The 18,680-nt window shown below is 44.5% G+C and overlaps 4 protein-coding genes and 1 pseudogene across 5 annotated transcripts; 4 read left to right on the forward strand and 1 right to left on the reverse strand.

Moving 5' to 3' along the window:
* On the forward strand, nt 233-1,669 carry LOC8075137 (annotated as a pseudogene).
* LOC8075138 (probable carboxylesterase 15) lies at nt 6,332-8,227 on the forward strand. Its single transcript, XM_021455600.1, has one exon. It carries the CDS (start codon nt 6,504-6,506, stop codon nt 7,632-7,634), a length of 1,131 nt encoding a protein of 376 aa, XP_021311275.1. The 5' UTR covers nt 6,332-6,503; the 3' UTR covers nt 7,635-8,227.
* Nucleotides 9,146-11,376, reverse strand: LOC8075139. Of its 2 annotated transcripts, none has more exons than XM_021457616.1 (3): nt 11,270-11,376; nt 9,658-10,327; nt 9,146-9,568 (listed from the first exon to the last, which is right to left on the reverse strand). In XM_021457616.1, exons 2-3 carry the CDS (start codon nt 10,267-10,269, stop codon nt 9,467-9,469), a joined length of 714 nt encoding a protein of 237 aa, XP_021313291.1. In that variant the 5' UTR covers nt 10,270-10,327; nt 11,270-11,376; the 3' UTR covers nt 9,146-9,466. The 2 variants fall into 2 exon arrangements, with proteins under 2 accessions (XP_021313291.1, XP_021313290.1); XM_021457615.1 differs by having other exon boundaries at nt 11,258-11,365.
* Nucleotides 15,259-16,134, forward strand: LOC8059130. Its single transcript, XM_002455134.2, has 2 exons — nt 15,259-15,956; nt 16,054-16,134. Exons 1-2 carry the CDS (start codon nt 15,282-15,284, stop codon nt 16,132-16,134), a joined length of 756 nt encoding a protein of 251 aa, XP_002455179.1. The 5' UTR covers nt 15,259-15,281.
* LOC8075140 lies at nt 16,806-17,799 on the forward strand. Its single transcript, XM_002455135.2, has 2 exons — nt 16,806-17,501; nt 17,683-17,799. Exons 1-2 carry the CDS (start codon nt 16,806-16,808, stop codon nt 17,797-17,799), a joined length of 813 nt encoding a protein of 270 aa, XP_002455180.2.

The following is an 18,680-nucleotide window of genomic DNA, read 5'->3' on the forward strand; positions in this document are numbered from 1 at the left end:
ATGAGCGCACAACAAGAACCTTCATGCATACCGAATTCGCGATCGCGTGCCCTATTTAAGGCCTTGTTTAGTTCACCCTGAAAACAAAAAGTTTTTAAGATTCCTCGTCACATCAAATCTTGTGGCACATGCATAAAACATTAAATACAGACGAAAATAAAAACTAATTACACAGTTTAGCGGTAAATCACGAGACGAATCTTTTGATCCTAGTTAGTCCATAATTGGATAATATTTATCACAAACAAACGAAAGTGCTACAGTGCCGAAAAGTTTTCACTTTTCGGAACTAAACAAGGCCTAAGTTTCCCGATTTCCGGCCATTTACAAGAAAGCAGACGCACGCACGCACGCAAGACGATCAGCCTCGAGCGCTGCAAATTTTGAGCCCGTCCGCGTCCTCGACACACCATGTCCGGCATCACCACCACCGCACCGCACGTCGTCGTGGAGGACTTGCTCGGCATCGTCCAGCTCCTCAGCGACGGTTCCGTCGTCCGCGCAGACGAATCCGTGGTCACTCCACCGGGAGCGGCATTCCCCGACGTCCCGGGCGTTCACTGGAGGGACGTCGTGTACGACCCTGCGCGCCGCCTCAAGGTCCGCCTGTACAGGACGTCGCCGGCGGAGGCGCCGGCCGCGGCGCCCAAATCCGGCAGGCGGCTCCCGGTGCTCGTCTACTTCCACGGAGGCGGCTATTGCATCGGTGCTTACGACCAACCCGGGTTCCACGCCTTCTGCCGCGCCAGCACGTCGCCGCCGAGGTCCCCGCCGTCGTGCTCTCCGTCCAGTACCGCCTCGCTCCCGAGCACCGCCTCCCCGCTGCCATCGACGACGCCGCGACCTTCTTCTTCTGGCTCCGCGCGCAGGCTGCACCTGCACCGGCCGCCGCCGCCGCCGCTGCCGACCCGTGGCTTGCCGAATCGGCCGACTTCTCCAGGACGTTCGTGTCCGGCGTGTCGGCCGGTTCCAACCTTGCTCACCACGTCGTGGTCCAGATCGCCTCCGGGCAGATCGTGCCGGGCGCGGTGCGCGTCGCCGGATACTTCCTCTTCTCCCCGTTCTTCGGCAGCGACGAGCGCGTGGCGTCGGAGTCCCATCCCCCGGCCGGCGTGTCCGTGACGGTGCAGATGCTCGACGTAGCCTGGCGCATGGCGCTTCCGTTGGGAGCCACCAGAGACCACCCGCTGGCGAACCCGTTCGGCCCCGACAGCCCGAGCCTGCAGCCGCTGCCGCTGCCGCCGGTGCTCCTCGAGGCGCCCGGGCGCGACGTGCTGTATGACCACGTGCTGCGCTACGCCGCCAGGCTCAAGGAGATGGGGAAGGCCGTGGAGCTCGTCGAGTTCGCCGAGGAGCGACATGGCTTCTCTGTTGGACAGTGGAGCGAGGCGACGGAGGAGTTGATGCATATCTTGAAGCAGTTCATAAACGGCGGCGCCGCCGCCGCCGTGCTCAAATGAGGATTTGAGGTCATAATAGGTTGGTTACTTGTTGGTGTTGTTATCTGCTCTGAGGAGTCCCAGCTCACGGTTGTCACACAGAAGAGCAGAGAATGAAAGTTCAAATTTATCGGTTTTTTTTCTCTCTTCTAAATAAAAGTTTGGTTTATGAAAAAGTGAAAATAAAATCTATTGTTTTTATTACATGAGCTTTGGTAGGTTCCGCTGTTTCTTGTATTTTTTTGCGAGTGTTTCTTGTATTTTTTTAATAGAATGGAAGTACATGATTTTGCAGTGTGAAACATAAACTAAGGCTGCTCTAACAAAATTATAATGGAAAAAGTCTACATAACCCCCCAAACTATTAAGGGTGTACTACTTCACCCCCGAACTATAAAACCGGATATTCTACCCCCTGAACTTTCAAAACCGATCAAATAACCCCCTAGAGTGGTTTTGGATGGTGGTTTTGTTTTTTTCTTTTTTATTTATTTCCGCTAAATTTTTGAAAAATCATAATAAATCGTAGAAAAATCATAAAATGAAAATTTTAATTTTGTTGGACTTCTGATGAGTAGATCTACACAGTGAATATATAATATCGTATACTTTAGTATAAAGTTTTTGTTGTAGTTTTAAATCTATATTTTTATGTAATTAAATCGAATAATTGATATATGAAGTTCCTATGATCCAATTGTGGTGAAATTTTTACGGTGGACTCATTATTGAATGCTTGAACTATGGTAAAAGTTTCATACCCAGTGGATCAAGTATAACTTAGTTATCAATTTATTTAGCTTGATTTTTGTTAAATCTATGCTTTATTTATAACTAAGTTATACGTGATCCAATGAGTATAAAAGTTTTACCATAGTTCAAGCATACAATAATGAGTCCACCATAAAACTTTTACCACAATTGGATCATAGAAACTGCATATATGAATTATTCAAATTAATTACAGAAAAACATAGATTTAAAGATACAGCAAAAATTTTGTACTAAAGTATACCATATTATATATTCACTATGTAGATCAACTCATCAGGAGTCCAACAAAATTAAAATTTTCATTTTATGAATTTATTATGATTTTTCAAAGATTTAGCAAAAATAAATAAAAAGGAAAAAGACAAAACCACCCTTCAAAACCACTCGAGGGGGTTATTTGACCGGTTTTGAAAGTTTAGGGGGTAGAATATCCGGTTTTATAGTTCGGGGGGTGATGTAGTCCACCCTAGATAGTTTTGGGGGTTATGTAGACTTTTTCCAAATTATAATGGTTTTCTCTTTGCCAATCACTCCCACATTCATAACTAAAAAAATAATAATCTATATCTAGAATCACAACAAGTCAAACTATTTTAAGTTTAGTTAACTTTATAGAAAAGAGATGTACGTCTATAACACCATATAAGTATATTATGATAATATATTTCGTGATGTACCTGGTAGTACTCTTTACTATTGTTACTATTTGGTTAAACTAAAAATAGTTTGACTTAGGACAACTTAGAAGTTAATTTAATTTAGGACCGAGGGAGTATACTATACATAAGCAAATTGACAACAAATGTGTAAGCACGCTCACAATTCTGAAGTATGTTCTATGCACACAAAACCTACCTTTTACAACACCATCCAAAGATTGGACCAATACAAGTTGAAGCACACAAAGTCACCTCAAACGTCTCACTGTATATGGACACGTGACCTGTCACTGTTTATGTGTATTTCAATATTTTTTCTATATTTTAATTTAAAGATATGAGAAAGCTATAATTCAACATTTTAAAAAATTACTTTGTCGAACTAATATACGCAAAATGTTGCACAACCATATTAAGAAATATGGATTTCAAATAAAAAACTAAAATATTTATGTGACAGATATCATTTTCTTATATAGAAGCGGTGGTCCAAATGAAATCTAATATGAACTACGCACATGGAGGTTAACCCGCTTTATGGAACATGGACCTTCTCGAAATTCAATGGAGTTGAGTCCTCGTATCGATTCGAATTAGTCTTTCTACGTAGATCAATCTTTGCCTACTAGGCAGGATAGCAATTTCAAAATTATGTCTCTAGGACATGGATAAAATCAATGAAGAAAAGGTGATATATACTAAAATAAAATGAGAAAATAAGAGGAAAGGAATACATGAGCTGGCGCAACATGGTTATGTAACTGGGCCAAAGTGCCGAACATTAAAGCTTGATGCAATGTTGATCTTTCCATGCATCATAAACACAAATCCTAGTGTGTGGGAGAAGATAAGAAAACCAGAGAAATAAAAAAAAGAGAATGATTAGAGAGGAGATCTTACAATAGATCAAGAATAATTCGTCCCCAAGGTTGTGAAGCTTTAGATTTACATCATTGATGCCTCAAATCTGAGTTTCACCTTCATTTGGTAAAGTTTTTCTACTCCCCGAGTAGTAGCCCTAAATCTCATTGTTGTTATCTAAGATCTGTGAATCTTGATGAATGTTGTTATCCAAGATCTGTGAATCTTCATATGTGATTGCCTCTAGTGCTATCTAGAGAGGAACTTGTTCTAATCCCACAAACTTATGATGGAAGAAGATTTGACTAACTTGGTTTCGTGTTTTTTACTCCGATCTGGGAGTTTTCTACGTTAAATCTGGTATCTTATTTATGTTTGCGGTTGGTGCAGTTGTGATCAGTGGAAACCTGCCATTTCCTGCTCCGTATATATCTATGTTTCCTTCCATGAATAGGTGATGACCTAGGCTAATTTCATATTGATGAAAATAAGCGCTTTCACTATCATTAGCAAATGTACTAGTGTGGTTATCCCAACAAAATTTATTCATTTTTATAGAAAAAAAAACAGGAACGAAAAGAAAACCCCGCGTTCGAATACCGTTTGGAAATGCAAAAATGATACGACGTGTTTGCTCTTCTATGCCGTCGTGCACTCCTGCTCTTGCTTGAAAGCCACTCTCATGCCGCCGCCTGGCTTATTAGCTCGTTGAGTAGTCCAAGGAACACCAGACAATCTTGGCTGCTCTGACTTTGGAACTGACCTCAGAACTCAGAAGTCACAATGACATGCGAAAACTGATGACAAGTCACGGTTTCGCACAAGAATTGGCGTGCTTTATTTGACTTCTCCATTCAGATTCACAAAACACGTCGTCAGTTCACCGGTATCCAAGCTCTAGTCCCCCGGCATCCATCTTCGATAGACGATCATCAGTTCACCGTCACGCCGCACGTCATGGAGGACACTTCTTAGGCGTCATCCAGATCATCAGTTCACCATCTCCCTGAGCCTGACGGATTTGAACTGCATTTTCTGTTTCTACGTTTGCATCAGGAATCTCATCAGTATGTTTTTTTTATATGAATATAGCTAGGTATGTTGATTTTGAATGAGCATGAATCCATGTAAATTGCCGAATTTGATTGAACGCTGGTAGCTGCAGTCCAATGGGCCTTGATGAGAACGGGACCTCAAGCTTGAAGCCCACATGTCAAAGCAAACAGATGAGTCCTAGCTGATACGTGGGCCAGGAGACTCATTAGAATAGGCCTTGATGAGCACGGGTCCTCGACCATTACACTAGCTGAGTCCCACTAGTTGAGTCTCCTAAAATAAGTTGCTATGAGTAGCTGCTAAAAAAAAGCTCTACTAGCTGATTCAAAGATCCCAGCTTATATCTCATTTTGAATTATTCAACCACATAGCTTAAAAAGCTATTCGCTGGATGAGTCGCAAACATGGCCTATAGATGAACCGTCTCACTTTAGTCATAGACTCGATTCAAGGCGGAAGAGAGGGGAGAGTCTCTTCGTTGGTCTGAAAAGTTATGACTGAAAATATTGTTCGCTGAATTATATGAGAGAAAAACATTGTCGACTAACAGAAAAGATACGACTTATAAGACAAACGAACAGATAGGTAAATATTTTTTTTTGACAAAAGAGACACACCAAGCCATCACAATCCTTATAGCTTCCATGTGCATATACTAAGACCTTGTTTAGTTCACCCCAAAAATCAAAAAGTTTTCAAGATTTCCTGTCACATCGAGTCTTTTGACACATGCATGAAGCATTAAATATAGATGAAAATAAAAATTAATTGCACAGTTTAACTGTAAATCGCGAGACGAATCTTTTGATCCTAGTTAGTCCATGATTGAACAATATTTACCACAAACAAATAAAATTACTACATAGCGAAATCTAAAATCTTTTCGCATCTAAACAAGGCCTAATCCTAAAGAAGGCCCAACACAAGCTTAGGTTTTGAGTAAAAATAAGTTGTTTTAGTTGTGTCTCAGATCATTTTTTTTAAAAAAAAAACTTGACCAAGTTTATAGAAAATATAACAACATTTATAACATGGAATTAGTTTTTCTAAACCTGCTATAAAATATATCTTGATGGTGCATTTATTTCCAAATTATAAATTATTTTGGCTTTCTATGTACATAGATCTTGTTATGCTTCTAGATTATATTAATTCTAGATAAATGGTAAAATCAATGTGCCTAGAAAAGCCAACATAACTTATAATTTGAACGGAGGAAGTATTAAAACAAGAGAAAAGATCAGATTTTCAAAGAAAAGAAATAATATATTGTTGGATTATTTGACTATCGATACAATTTCATTCTGTAGAAGTTTATACTGATTTTGTGATTGTAGTCAACAGAATTTACAATTCAAACTAGAATAAATACTACTCTCTCAATTCCAAATTATAAGACATTTTGACTTTTTTTATATATATGGCAGTATACATGTACATTAAAAGCAATATGTCTAAAAAAGTAAAAAAAATGTTATAATTTAAAATAGAAGGAGTATTTTATTATTTACTTACCATCTATCCTAACCTCCGATTCAGAATTTGAGATATTGGCAAGGCTTCAAGTCACTCTCATGTCGTCACATCTCATATGGCGTATCCGGAATTCCGGATTAGTATTCGGATTTTAAAATATTTAATTTGGATTGCGGCTAAATCCGTATTTGACTAATGAGTTGCTCTTAGATATTTCTCTCCCGGCCATGGCTGCCACATGAAAGCTCGCAAGTGCGGTGCGACCGTGCGAGGCAGAACAACAGCAGGGCGCCTAGATCCAACGTTCAAACCGTGCGTGGCGTGTTGCCCACCTTCAAGGCCAGTTTCTCTTGTCTCGCCGACGCCGTCGATCGATCGCGGATCACTCACCGCCATGTCCAGCGACGCCACGCCGCACGTCGTCGAGGACTTCTTCGGCGTCGTCCGGCTCCTCGGCGACGGCTCCGTTGTCCGTGGCGACGAATCCGTCCTCATGCCAGCAGGCCCGTTCCCAGACATCCCCGGCGTTGAGTGGAAGGACGTCGCGTACGACACGGCGCGCGGCCTCAAGGTCCGCGTGTATCGGTCGTCGTCGGTGGCTCGCGGGAGGCTCCCCGTCCTCGTCTACTTCCACGGCGGCGGCTACTGCATCGGCGCCTACGACAAGCCCATGTTCCACTCCTGCTGCCAGCGCTTCGCCGCCGAGCTCCCCGCCGTGGTGCTCTCCGTCCAGTACCGCCTCGCGCCCGAGCACCGCCTGCCCGCCGCCATCGACGACGGCGCGACGTTCTTCTCCTGGCTGCGAAGGCAGGCCGCGGCGGGCACCGAGCCGTGGCTCGAGGAGTCGGCCGACTTCGCCCAGACGTTCGTGTCCGGCGTGTCGGCCGGCGCGAACCTCGCCCACCACGTCGTGGTTCACATCGCCTCGGGGAAGCTCGCGGTCCACCCAGCGCGCATCGCCGGCTACGTGCTCCTGTCCGCGTTCTTCGGAAGCGCCGAGCGCACGGCGGCGGAGTCCGAGTCACCGGCCAACGTGTCCCTGACGGCCGCGTTCGACCAGATCTGGCGCTTGGTGCTGCCGGCGGGCGCCACCAGAGATCACCCGCTGGCCAACCCGTTCGCTCGGGACAGTCCCGGCATGGAGCCGCTGCCGCTGCCACCGGCGCTCGTCGTGGTGCCGGGGCTCGACACGCTCCGGGACCACATGCGGCGCTACGCGGCGAGGTTGGAGGAGATGGGAAAGGCTGTGGAGCTGGTCGAGTTCGCGGGGGAGCGCCATGGCTTCTCTGTAAGAGCGTGGAGTGAGGCGAACGAGGAGTTGGTCCGGATCTTGAAGCGGTTCGTCAACCAAGGTGCCACACGGGACTGAGTTTAAGCAGTGAGTCTTTACACCCGGAATCGACAAATTGTTCACAACAAGGCAAGGAGGGAAATGGTGTCACGGAGTAGGAATTTACAGGTTTGGACGAGGATGATTTGGCATGGGTTTTAGCTCAAATTTGTCTTCTTGAATCTGGTAAATATTATTAGAGTAAATAGTCTTGAATCAATGGAATTTCTCTCGGGTTTGGATGGATGGGAGCACGCCAAGGCCAGCCTCACCACACGCTCCAACTGCGCCGGATCAAGATCAGCGCCGTTGTGCAGCGCTGCGTCGTCGCCAGCGTGCATCGCTCTGCCGTCGCCGTAGAGCCTCCAGGTCCAGTACACGATGTACATGGCTGCAGCCAAGACCGTGACCAAGCTTGACAAAGCAGGAGTGAAGTTGGCAGTTGCATTGCACTCCATCTCCCTAAGCTTGAATCTGACCAGACAATGTGCGTCGATCATCTTCTCCAGGTTGCAGTAGGCTAGCCTTCGCTGTCCTGTCATCTTTCGCCATATGGAGAACACCAGAGAGACGATGACAGAGCAATCAAAAAGCACGGCTAGTTAAGGCAAAAACCAAAGTAAACTTCCTCCCGTTCCTATGCTTCAATTTACTGTCGATGGCAGCATCGGCGCCAGGCGTACTGAAATTCCATGACTTTATCTGTACAGTGAAATCGCTGGTTGAAAGAGCTGCAAAACCGAGAGTGAGGTTCTCCAATAGGAGATGCCGTGACAGATCAAGGTGGTCGGGCCACCAGGCATTCATGCTGGTTGTTGGTGATGCCGAGCCACTGCCTGCTGCTGCTGTCGCTGGGAAGTGCTGGGCTATTTGTGGCCTTGTGGGTATGAAAGCCATACCTTCCCCAACAGCCCCGTTCTGTGGTTGGATGTTGAGCACGAACTCGGTGAAGAATGACGCCGGCGCTGTCATCTCGCTGTTCCAAATGTTGGGTCTCCCTTGCGTAGCAGACCCTTCCCGATCAGCAGCTCATGTTTCCTGTGCTCGGCGTGATCTGCAGGGATCCATTTGCAATTCCTGAGCCTGGGCTGAAGCTGAAATCAGCTTGGTTGGCTGTGTCGAAGGTTGGGTAACTGAATTCGAAGCAACTGCAGGTGAGGCTTCCTAAGATGATAAGAGCTGCAGAAACTCCGCAGAACAAAGCTCTTGAAGCTGGTCCTGGATGCCATGCCTCCTGTGTTGTCATAGGATTCAAATTTCTTGGCTTCGACTCTTTTTCTGCTCCAAAGTCCAGCCACTTGATTTTATGGTGTCAACAGAATTTGGTGGCTAACAGAATATGTGTGTATTATGTGTGTATTGGAGTAGGGTACCCTCCAATTTGTATGGTTTTTCTGGCCCGGTTTCCACTCAAAAAACTGGGCTGGCACTTGCCTTTTCTTTTTATTCGTCTAATAGAAACTCTGGCAAAGCTTTTGCCGGCCTTTCGAAAAAAAAAAAGAATTTGGTGGCTAAATGGAGGAAATATTCAGAAAACACAACACAAATGCTGCAGTTGCGAGCACCTCCAATTAATTATCTGTCAACTGAAATTGAAATGTATACATAAGAAATCAACAGCCTACTAAAATTATTCAATCACTGCTAGAAAAAAGTAACACAAGATAAGGCCATATATCCATCTATTTGTCTTCGTATCATGTGAAATGGCCATCAAGCATGACACTGGCAGTAGTTCTTGAGCATGAAGGGCGTTATAGCTGATTTGTCCTCGGTCCACTAGCTTTAACTTGTAACTACCATTCTGAGTAAACTACTGGTGGTGATCTAGACATGAGAAGCCCAATAGAAATGTGGCCATGCATGCATTATTAAGCAGCAGTTTCCTTCTTGCATCGAACTTTTTTCTTCTGGAGAAAGACATCGGTCAGGACGGTCTTGGACTTCAAGGAAGCAACGAGAATCTCCAACACCTGCATTTGGATACAGAAATCACAATAAACACAACAGGTTTGAAAATACCAAAACAACTTACAAGGAGACTAATAAATAAGCACACAACCTCTTCCTTGCCAATCTTCACGATCCTTTCTTGCAGCGTGCTCAGATCCTTCACACCACTTTGTGCAAGCAAGGCAATACTAGACACGCTAGATGCCGGAGTAATTGAGAGATCGTCCTTGACAGTGTACGTGGCCGTACCAGCCACCAACCCATCGGCTTTGACATGTCTCAGTGCAACATTCATTGACTTGGAACAACTAGGGCATATGGTGCCCTTTATAGCAGAAAAATAACCACATGCAAGTCCAGTATTTCTTCCATAGCTGTCCATTTTCCCCTGACATGTAAAAAAACTATCACTGGCATTTAGCGGTGCATCCAGAAGCTGCTGCAAAGGATGAAGCACACTGGGAGCAACGGCTGGGCTGACATAGCGTTCCTTGCTCCTGCTTGAGATCACATACTTGGCATCCAGTTCCTGCAGACTGTTAAGAACATTCCCTATGCTGCCAACCATTCGCTCATTGGTAAGCAAGCTGGTAATGGTGCTCACAGGGAGGCACAAGAGGGTGGAGAGGAACTCAACAACGTCATTGCCAGCCTCAGCGAAGCAGACTTTCTGAGCCTTGGTGTCAATCAAGAGCTTCAACGATAATTCATTAGTAGCCATGATATCCTGTTCTTATGATAAGTCTTCCAATCTCTTGGTGGCTTATTGGTGTCTGCTACTGCCACCAGGGAAAGGAAGTTATACAGACATTCGTAGTTAACTAGTGTTAGAGTTCAAATTTACCAGAACAGACTAAAAAAATGTGTGTTTCAGTTTTTCAACAGAACAATTGATTTTAATGGAGATGATCATCAGAATGAGGAACATTATTATTCTGTCAACTTCTATAAAGTAGAAACCAGGAAAAACTGATCCCACCAAAAGAACATTGTCTTTGGTTACTAGCTGAGCACCAAGTGATCTACATTTCCATGATGGCCAATAGCCCAGTAATAAATCAGCATCACGTCCTTTTAAAAAAACAGAGCATCATCATGTTCAAATTTGTCAAACTGGTACAGGTATACAGCTTCAGTCTTGAGTAATCTTCTTTGTATTCAGAGAAGGCAGACAATGGGGGAAATAAATGGGTACAAAAACTTGTCCTAGCACTTAGAGAGACAGAAATTAATGGGACAACCAAATTTAAACCACAACTGGCGAAATCGTGCAAATCACATTCTTTTCCTATATTGTGACAGACAACCTAGGATCATAATCCCCCAATGCCCAGATACTCAATTAATCAATTAGAAATGATCCTGCACATTCTGCTTGTTCATGTCCAACGCAGAATAGAGCCCTGGCCCGAATCCAAACCCAACTCTAGGTCTCTACTTCTCTAGCCCAACCACCAAAACCCTAGTAATCCTAACTGGCACAGGCAGTGCGTGAAGAGTGGGAGAAACACCATCCAAACATAGGGAGGTAAATCAGCAAGAACAACATCTGCGCAATCGCACGCCAAGTTGGGTATGGTCGAATTCAGGTAGGGTACACTTATCTGGAGTAAATAAATAGAAACAATAAGAGGAACAAAAAAAAAATCAAAGATAAGGAGGAGGCGAAGGAGGATTAGTGTGGTGAAGAACGAAGGGAAGGCGCTCACGGTGCTGCTGACCTGCTGTTGATGCCCGCCGCTGGCGCTGCCGGCGATGAGGTCGATGGGTTTTGGGTTCTACAACTATTTTGCCCCTGCTGTTTCGTGTGCGGAACTGCGGATGGACGGCCTTCGGGAGTTCGGGCACTTTGGCAAGCCGTAAGCTTGGTGATAACCAACTCGGCCCACGCAAGTTTAGCCCACTAGTGTGGGGAGACATGTGGGGAATCGGAGGAAAAGGCCGCACAATCTAAGCAGATCTGTTATTGGGCTGGAACTAATTTTTCAGTGGTAGATGTGCTACGGAGATATGCCTAGGCGATGGTAGGCCCAAAGTAGATACGAATAACGACGTAAACAGTTCAAAACGGTCCAAAATAGAATTATAATATAAAAAACAAACACAATCATTTTAGAATATTTCTATATTTTAACAATTTAAAAGTATAAAAAATAATTGTAAAACCAACTGAAACTGATTTTATGTTTGATAAAATTCAAAAACAGTATTATAATATAAAAATCGAAAGCGGTCGGTTCAGAATATTTTCGTTCTGCTTTCATCCTTAGATACAAATATGTAAGGTTTTTCAAATAATAACATACTTGTGTTTATTTTTGTGATAAAATAACATGCTTATGTTGTTTAAAAAAATTTAGAATGGTGCATATTCATAATGCCACCATATATGTACTTCAACATAAACTTCGTGATGACACCATGTATGGTCACTAGTTTGAGGCCTTAACCACCAAATTGCCCGAAGAAAGCGTATCTACTACGCCTCCTTCACTCTCTCGATATGTGTCATCATCGTCCTCTATCGTCCGATCACCAAGTCCTTCAACACCTTGGTTTGACTTGGTCAACTCCTCATGTGCTCTTGCTTATTGATGCCCTCAAGTTTCAGCCATCACCATCAATCTTCTGGCCATCTTGGTCTTTTGGTTTAAGCCTCACATCCATCCTTCACCGCTTCAAGTCCATTGGCACGATACGCCTCTACTCAATTGTTCCTTTCCTTCCAAATCTCCCAGATGATCAACAAAATTATTTTATAATGCACTCAGCAGGGTCATATGCATTTTATATTTTTTTTATAGTTGCTTAAAGGCAATATATTAAAAATTGCTAAATTAGGACACAAATTCGAGGGTAATTTGTAATTTTATTGTTTTGAGGGAATTCATTCGCACATAGGATTAATTTTGAAAGCCTAAATTTGAATTGCTATGGAGTTTTGTTTCATGAACTCGGTGATTCGCGTCAGTTTGGCTCTATGCACTTGTTGTATTTACAGTCCTATTGTTCCTTACTTCAATTAGAAAATGTTAATTGGGCAATTCACAAAACTTAAAGTCCATTTATATATTTTTTTGTCATATCACCCTGTTATGAAAACCTCTAAATTTTTGTTAGGTTCAAAAGTTTCTTTAAATAGTTGGCAGTAGAAAGACTAATGGTTAAAGTTTCTTTAACAGTTTCTAAGTTGGGAGTAGAAAGACTATAGCTCCATTTGTGTACTGGAACTTGGTCCGTGCTATAGCTCCATTTGTGTGCATCTCAATCGTTTGGTAGCATATTGAGGCATTGTTGCAAGCGGGGGAAGTGGTATGACCTCACGAGCATGCCGTACATGGAGAAGAATTGTTGAGAGAGCTTGGTCGTGTGGAGCTAGAAGAGTTTTTGCCATTTGCTTGTTGCAAGGGCCGAGGAGTGGAGTAGCTATAGCGTTACCAAATTAGCCCTTACCATCGTCTATAGTTGAGTTAATTTAACATATCTTAAGATTAACGATATCACCCACAAACACCAATACAACTATAAAGAGCGTCCATAAAAGTCAAAATTTTGACTTTGGGTGGCTTTGTTTCACCACAAGCAATATAAGTATATACCAGGATTAAGGGGGTGTTTGACACTGCTCCACGAACTCTACTATGGAGCAGCTCTACAAAAAACTGGAGTTCGTGGAGTACCTCTTTAGGTGCTCTCACAACTCCACCATTTTTTCTCGAACTGAGTGCATGGAGATGAAACTGTTTGGCTAAAAAACGTGGAGCAGAGAAGTCCCAAACACCCCCTAAGTCCAATTTATGTCCTCTCAACTCTTGCCATCGTCTAATTTTGACCTCCAATTATAAAATCACCTAACTTTTGGCATCTAAACTATAAAATTGATATAGCTCTTTGTTCCAAATTGAACTATTTTGATAGTTGAAGCGCATGCCAAAATTAGACAAATGCATGAGTGGAGGGGCCAAAAATAGACTTAATTGATATGGCTCTTTGTTCAAAATTGAACTATTTTGTTTTTATATATTTATGTAAATATTTATTTACACTTTAGATTTTTATAATTTTAATTATTAAAATATTTATTAATATCTTATTTTAAGAAAATTTATGGGAAACTAAATCTATATTATATATTTAAAATAAAGTAGATATCTGAATATGGTTCCAAATTCGAGATAGGTACGAACAAAAATTTAGATGTCTTCATGATGATTTCTATGGCTCTATTTGGCACAACTCAATTTTCATTAGTAAAGCTGAGCTGCTTCAGAAAAAAAATGTTTTGTAAAATAGCTTCTCATGCGTAGATGAAAGAGAAATACGGGAGAGAGAGCACCTCCAATGGTTTGGCAATTTTGGTTTGGCATTTGTTGTTGTTTGCCAACTCCCAATTGCAAATGCAAAGGAAAAAAATATGGCCATCCCAAATGGTTTGACATTTTGGACTTGGCAATTACCTAGTGGAGATCGCTTGGCTGCGTGGATGCAATGACCGCTTGCGTGTTTCTGTCCAAACGCGCGCGATCTTCAGGGAGGGATGTAGCAGACTCGATCGGCGTATTTCAATCGCGTTCAGGGAGGGACGACGTAGCAGACTCCATCTGCGTCTTTGAGTCGCGGCAAACCAATGGCAGCGTAGACTCTATTCGGCGCGAGGACTCCCTACGATGAAGGAAACGGCGCCAAAGAGACCAGGCCGCGCACGGAATTGACGCAGGAAAACCGGCCGCAAGCGTTTGCCAATCCAAAAGCCAACTCGCAAATATGCCAAGGGGAGCCTCTCAAATGCCAAGTTTACTAAAATGGCAAACCCGTTTGCAAAACCGTTGGAGGAGTGATTTTTACCGTTTTGTCAAATAACACAAATGCCAAATTAGAATGGCAAACCGTTGGAGATGCTCTAATAAGCTACTTTTTTTAGCTTTATCCAACTCATGTCTTTGTGAGAGAAGAAGAAAAAAATCTTCAGCCCTTGATAAGTGTTTCACAAAAAAAAGCTCATAACAGGTCATAAAGCTGACCTGTTGTAAGCTGTACCAAACATGTCTAAAAAATGCCCTCTAAAACAGATAAAAAAACAAGCATAGGAATCAAACACAATATATAAAACAATAAAATAGGCTACAAATTTGAAGTAATATTAGTTACCCACCTTAAACCAAGGAAATCATGTCAACCCTTAAAAACAAAGCCCCTCCATGAGCAATTTGGTGAAACAATATCACTTCTTCGAAACTGATCCTGAGTTCGAGTGAGTATATAGTTAAGAGTTATAAAATGAATTTCCTCTATTTTGAACTATTTTGAACGATGATATGACCAAGAGAAGTAGTACTACAATACATTATCAAACAAACATTAAGAACATTTTCAAATTTTCTTTAATACTACTACTATATGGCTATATGCATGCATGCTAAACATCGAGTGCAGTGCGCAACCTCCGGAGGCCAGCTTGCATTCTGCATTGGGACTACATATGCATGCAAGTATCGGTTCTTGAGCAACAATGACGCACGCCTACTGCCCTGCATCGGGACTGCATGAAAATAAAAACAGTCCATATTAATCATGGAAAGTTCCCAATGAACGGCGGTGTGCATATTCTCCACTCGAAGCCTTCATTGCAGCTCGCTCAGCAGTACAGCTTGTCTATAAAGGCCATCCCGGCCTCATCATGCAGTAGTTCACTCCACAGCCCAGGCACTAGCAGTCTAGCACACGAGAGGAGTCATGGCTCCATCCACCCCTGATGCTGTCACTCCTGCGCTCAGCATGAAGCTGCTGGTGGACACCAAGGCCGGCCGCGTGCTGTACGCGGAGGCGAGCAAGGACGTCGTCGACTTCCTCTTCTCCCTCCTCACGCTGCCAGTCGGCACGGTCGTCAAGATCCTGAGCAAGGACGCCATGGTTGGCTCCGTCGGCAACCTCTACGGCAGCGTCGAGGAGCTCGACGAGACGTATGTCCGCTCCGACTACGCCAAGGACGCGTTGCTCGCGCCGGCCGGCGGTTGCAGTGGTGGCAAGCTGCTCCGGCTGCCGGAGCCGGAGCAGCCTGCGCCGACTCAGTTTTACCGATGCAACTACAACAGCTACACTGAATGCATAACTATGATGAGTGAGGTTTACAACACACCATGTCAGCACAGGAGCTGCAGTGGCAAGATGACCACGGAGATGAAGATCGTAACTTCGAGCAGCACCGGCAGGTCTGGTCGCGGGGCTGCGGCTGTGGCCTCCGCTGTTGCCAGAACGGGATTTGTGCAGAGCGTGGTGACGTACACGGTGATGGACGACCTTAAGGTTGCGCCCATGTCCACCATCTCCGGCATCACCCTGCTCAACACCTTTGGCATCACGGACATTGGCTCGCTCAGTGAGAAGATCGTGCAGCTGGGGTACACCGAGGTAAATACTACACATCATATATATTTCAGTTGCTTCACATGATTGAGTGGTATTCGTGTAGTCCTGTGTGCATTGATTCCGAACGATGTTTTTTCAGGGTCTGGAGATCCTGCGTGTGTCCCTGCAGTCCAAGACGGTGCTCACCGACGTATTCCTTGGGAAGAAACGGAAGGCTTGAGCGAGGTGCTGATGCTTCTGCGAGAGTTATTGGTATTGGAAGGCGCGCGTGTCCTGGTTTTCGTTTCTGCTCGGGCGCTTTGTTATCTTTTGTCTACTACTATGCTTATGTAGTCCATGGGAAGAACTGTTGTATGGGTTCTGACCTTCTGATGCTATCGTTATGCTGTGCTGCCATATGTAAGGCAGGTTTATATTTCAAGAATCTTTGTTGATGTTAAGAATCTACTGCTATATGTTTGGTTTGAATGTTTCATCTCTAGATCTGATCAGAAGCCGTAGGGTCGAATTGATCGTCCAATTTATTGGCGCCGAAAACTAGTATTCTGAGTTTTATTGCTCATCCGTGCTTTCTGTTCCTACTTCATTGTTCATTCTCTCTCTGCCGTTCCGTTTCCTCCATGTTTCTGGGCGCCTCTTCGCATGGCCGAAATAATAGCGCGACGTTGGCCAGCCTCTTGACCTTCCAATTCCAGAGATCGATCGACCAGCATTTAATTTGCTTCATATATAATTAGGTCATGAGAGAGCACAACCATTATTCCTCCAAAATGTTGTAATGCAGATCGCCACAAACACCCCCGCCGAGTTTACTTTGTAGAAGAACCGACTGTTCTTGAGATCGATATGGCCGCAGCCAGTCCCAATCCCAATGCCACGCCTACGCTAAGCATGAAGCTGCTGGTGGACACCAAGGCCGAGCGCGTGCTGTACGCCGAGGCCGGCAAGGACGTCGTGGACTTCCTCTTCTCCTTCCTCGCCCTGCCCATCGCCACGGTCGTCAAGCTGCTCGGGAAGGAATCCATGGTCGGCTGCGTCGGCAACGTCTACGCCAGCGTCGAGGCCCTAGACGACACCTACGTGGAGCCCGGCGCGGCCAAGAACGCGCTCATCCGCCCTACCGTGCCGTCGGCGGCGGTCGGCACAAAAGGATCTCTGTTCTGCTTGCCGGCGCCGCCAACGCCAGTCGACCAGCAGCCCCTCCCAAAGAGGTTCTTCAGGTGCAGCGGCAGGTACTCACCACCCTCGTCGTTTGGTGGCGGTTATGGTGTCATCAGATCTTCTTCGTGTGAGGGTGACTACTTGACGGACACGTGCGATGCGAAATGCCCGACGTGTTCTGACTATTTGAACAAGGAGATGAGTTTTCTCCCGGCGGTGGGGTCTCGGCAGTCGGTCGAAGCGAAAGCCACAGCCACAGGCAATAATAAGAACGGGCTCGTGCGGAGCGTCGTGACGTACACTGTGATGGACGACCTCAAGGTTGCGCCGATGTCCACCATCTCTGGCATCACCCTGATCAACACCTTTGGCATCACGGACATTAGCATGCTCAAGGAGAAAACCGTGCAGATTGGCTACGAGGAGGTAATCATATACTCCACAAATACTCCTGTCAAGAACGACGTACTGCAATTATACTTCTTCCTTACATTACATCTGTGAAGAAAAAAAAAATCCGAGCCTGTTCGCTTGACAGAAAAAATCAGTTTGGCTGATTTACTGTGACAGAAAAACACTGCTAAAGCGACGGATCGATGTTTTGCAGGGCTTGGAGATCCTGCGCCTGTCGTTGCAGTCCAAGACGGTGCTCACTAACGTCTTCTTGGGCAAGAAAGTACACAAGGCTAGAAGCGATTCTGACATGTGGTGGAAAGAAGTTTAGTTCAGTCGGCGCGAGCGAGTCTGGTTCTATTTTCTTTCATGTCATGTTTTCCTCTGCTCGATCTGCTGTGTCTGTGTGGTGCATCTAACTGTCGTACGTGTGCACTAGCTTGCAGCTGGTTTATGCAGCCATGGTGAAATAATTGTCTCCTAGTCCTATATTTTTATTCATGAGGTGGTTGTCTCACTTACAAATTTCCTATGTTGCATTGTATGGGAAAGATCTTTGAGACTGCTGACATATGGCAATAAACCTACCTTTAACATATATATCCGCAAGCTCTACAATTTATGCATATTTGAACTAAACGTATATGTCCAAGCATGAAATTTATAGATCTAGAGTCGATCATGACATTTGGGCCTACCGTGTATAACCTAACAACAAATTATCATCCCTGTCACTGAATCATCAACGTATTAAAGAATTGCTTCGCATATGCCAACTCAAGCATATGCAGTTCAACTCAAATGACTCAAATGGCACCAATAGAAAGCAAGATAGTTAGCAATCACCACAAATAGCAAAAGAAATAATGACTCATAAATAGACATAAAAATTTACATGGAAAACTTTTACAAGAGAACTTGTAAGGGCATGTAGTTGTTTCAGCGCCGTCTCTATACTGTCAAATTTGCAAAAAGGACTCCAACGAATGCAAGAGATGACCCGGCCTGACTCGTGCTCCCACGCGTACCGACGCTTTCCTTGCCCCTTGTATGAACCATCGCCTTGAAGCGCCGATTCTTTGGATCAGGTGTGCAACTTGCGCCTTGCCGGCTCGCAAGGCCCTTCGCTCATCGTCAAGCTACGCCGCACCAGCCTCACTGATCCACATTGTGCTAGGCAAAGCAGCACGCCGTGCCGGGACGAGGCTAGCA

This window comes from Sorghum bicolor, chromosome 3 (assembly GCF_000003195.3).
Source record: "Sorghum bicolor cultivar BTx623 chromosome 3, Sorghum_bicolor_NCBIv3, whole genome shotgun sequence".
Lineage (NCBI taxonomy): Eukaryota > Viridiplantae > Streptophyta > Magnoliopsida > Poales > Poaceae > Sorghum > Sorghum bicolor.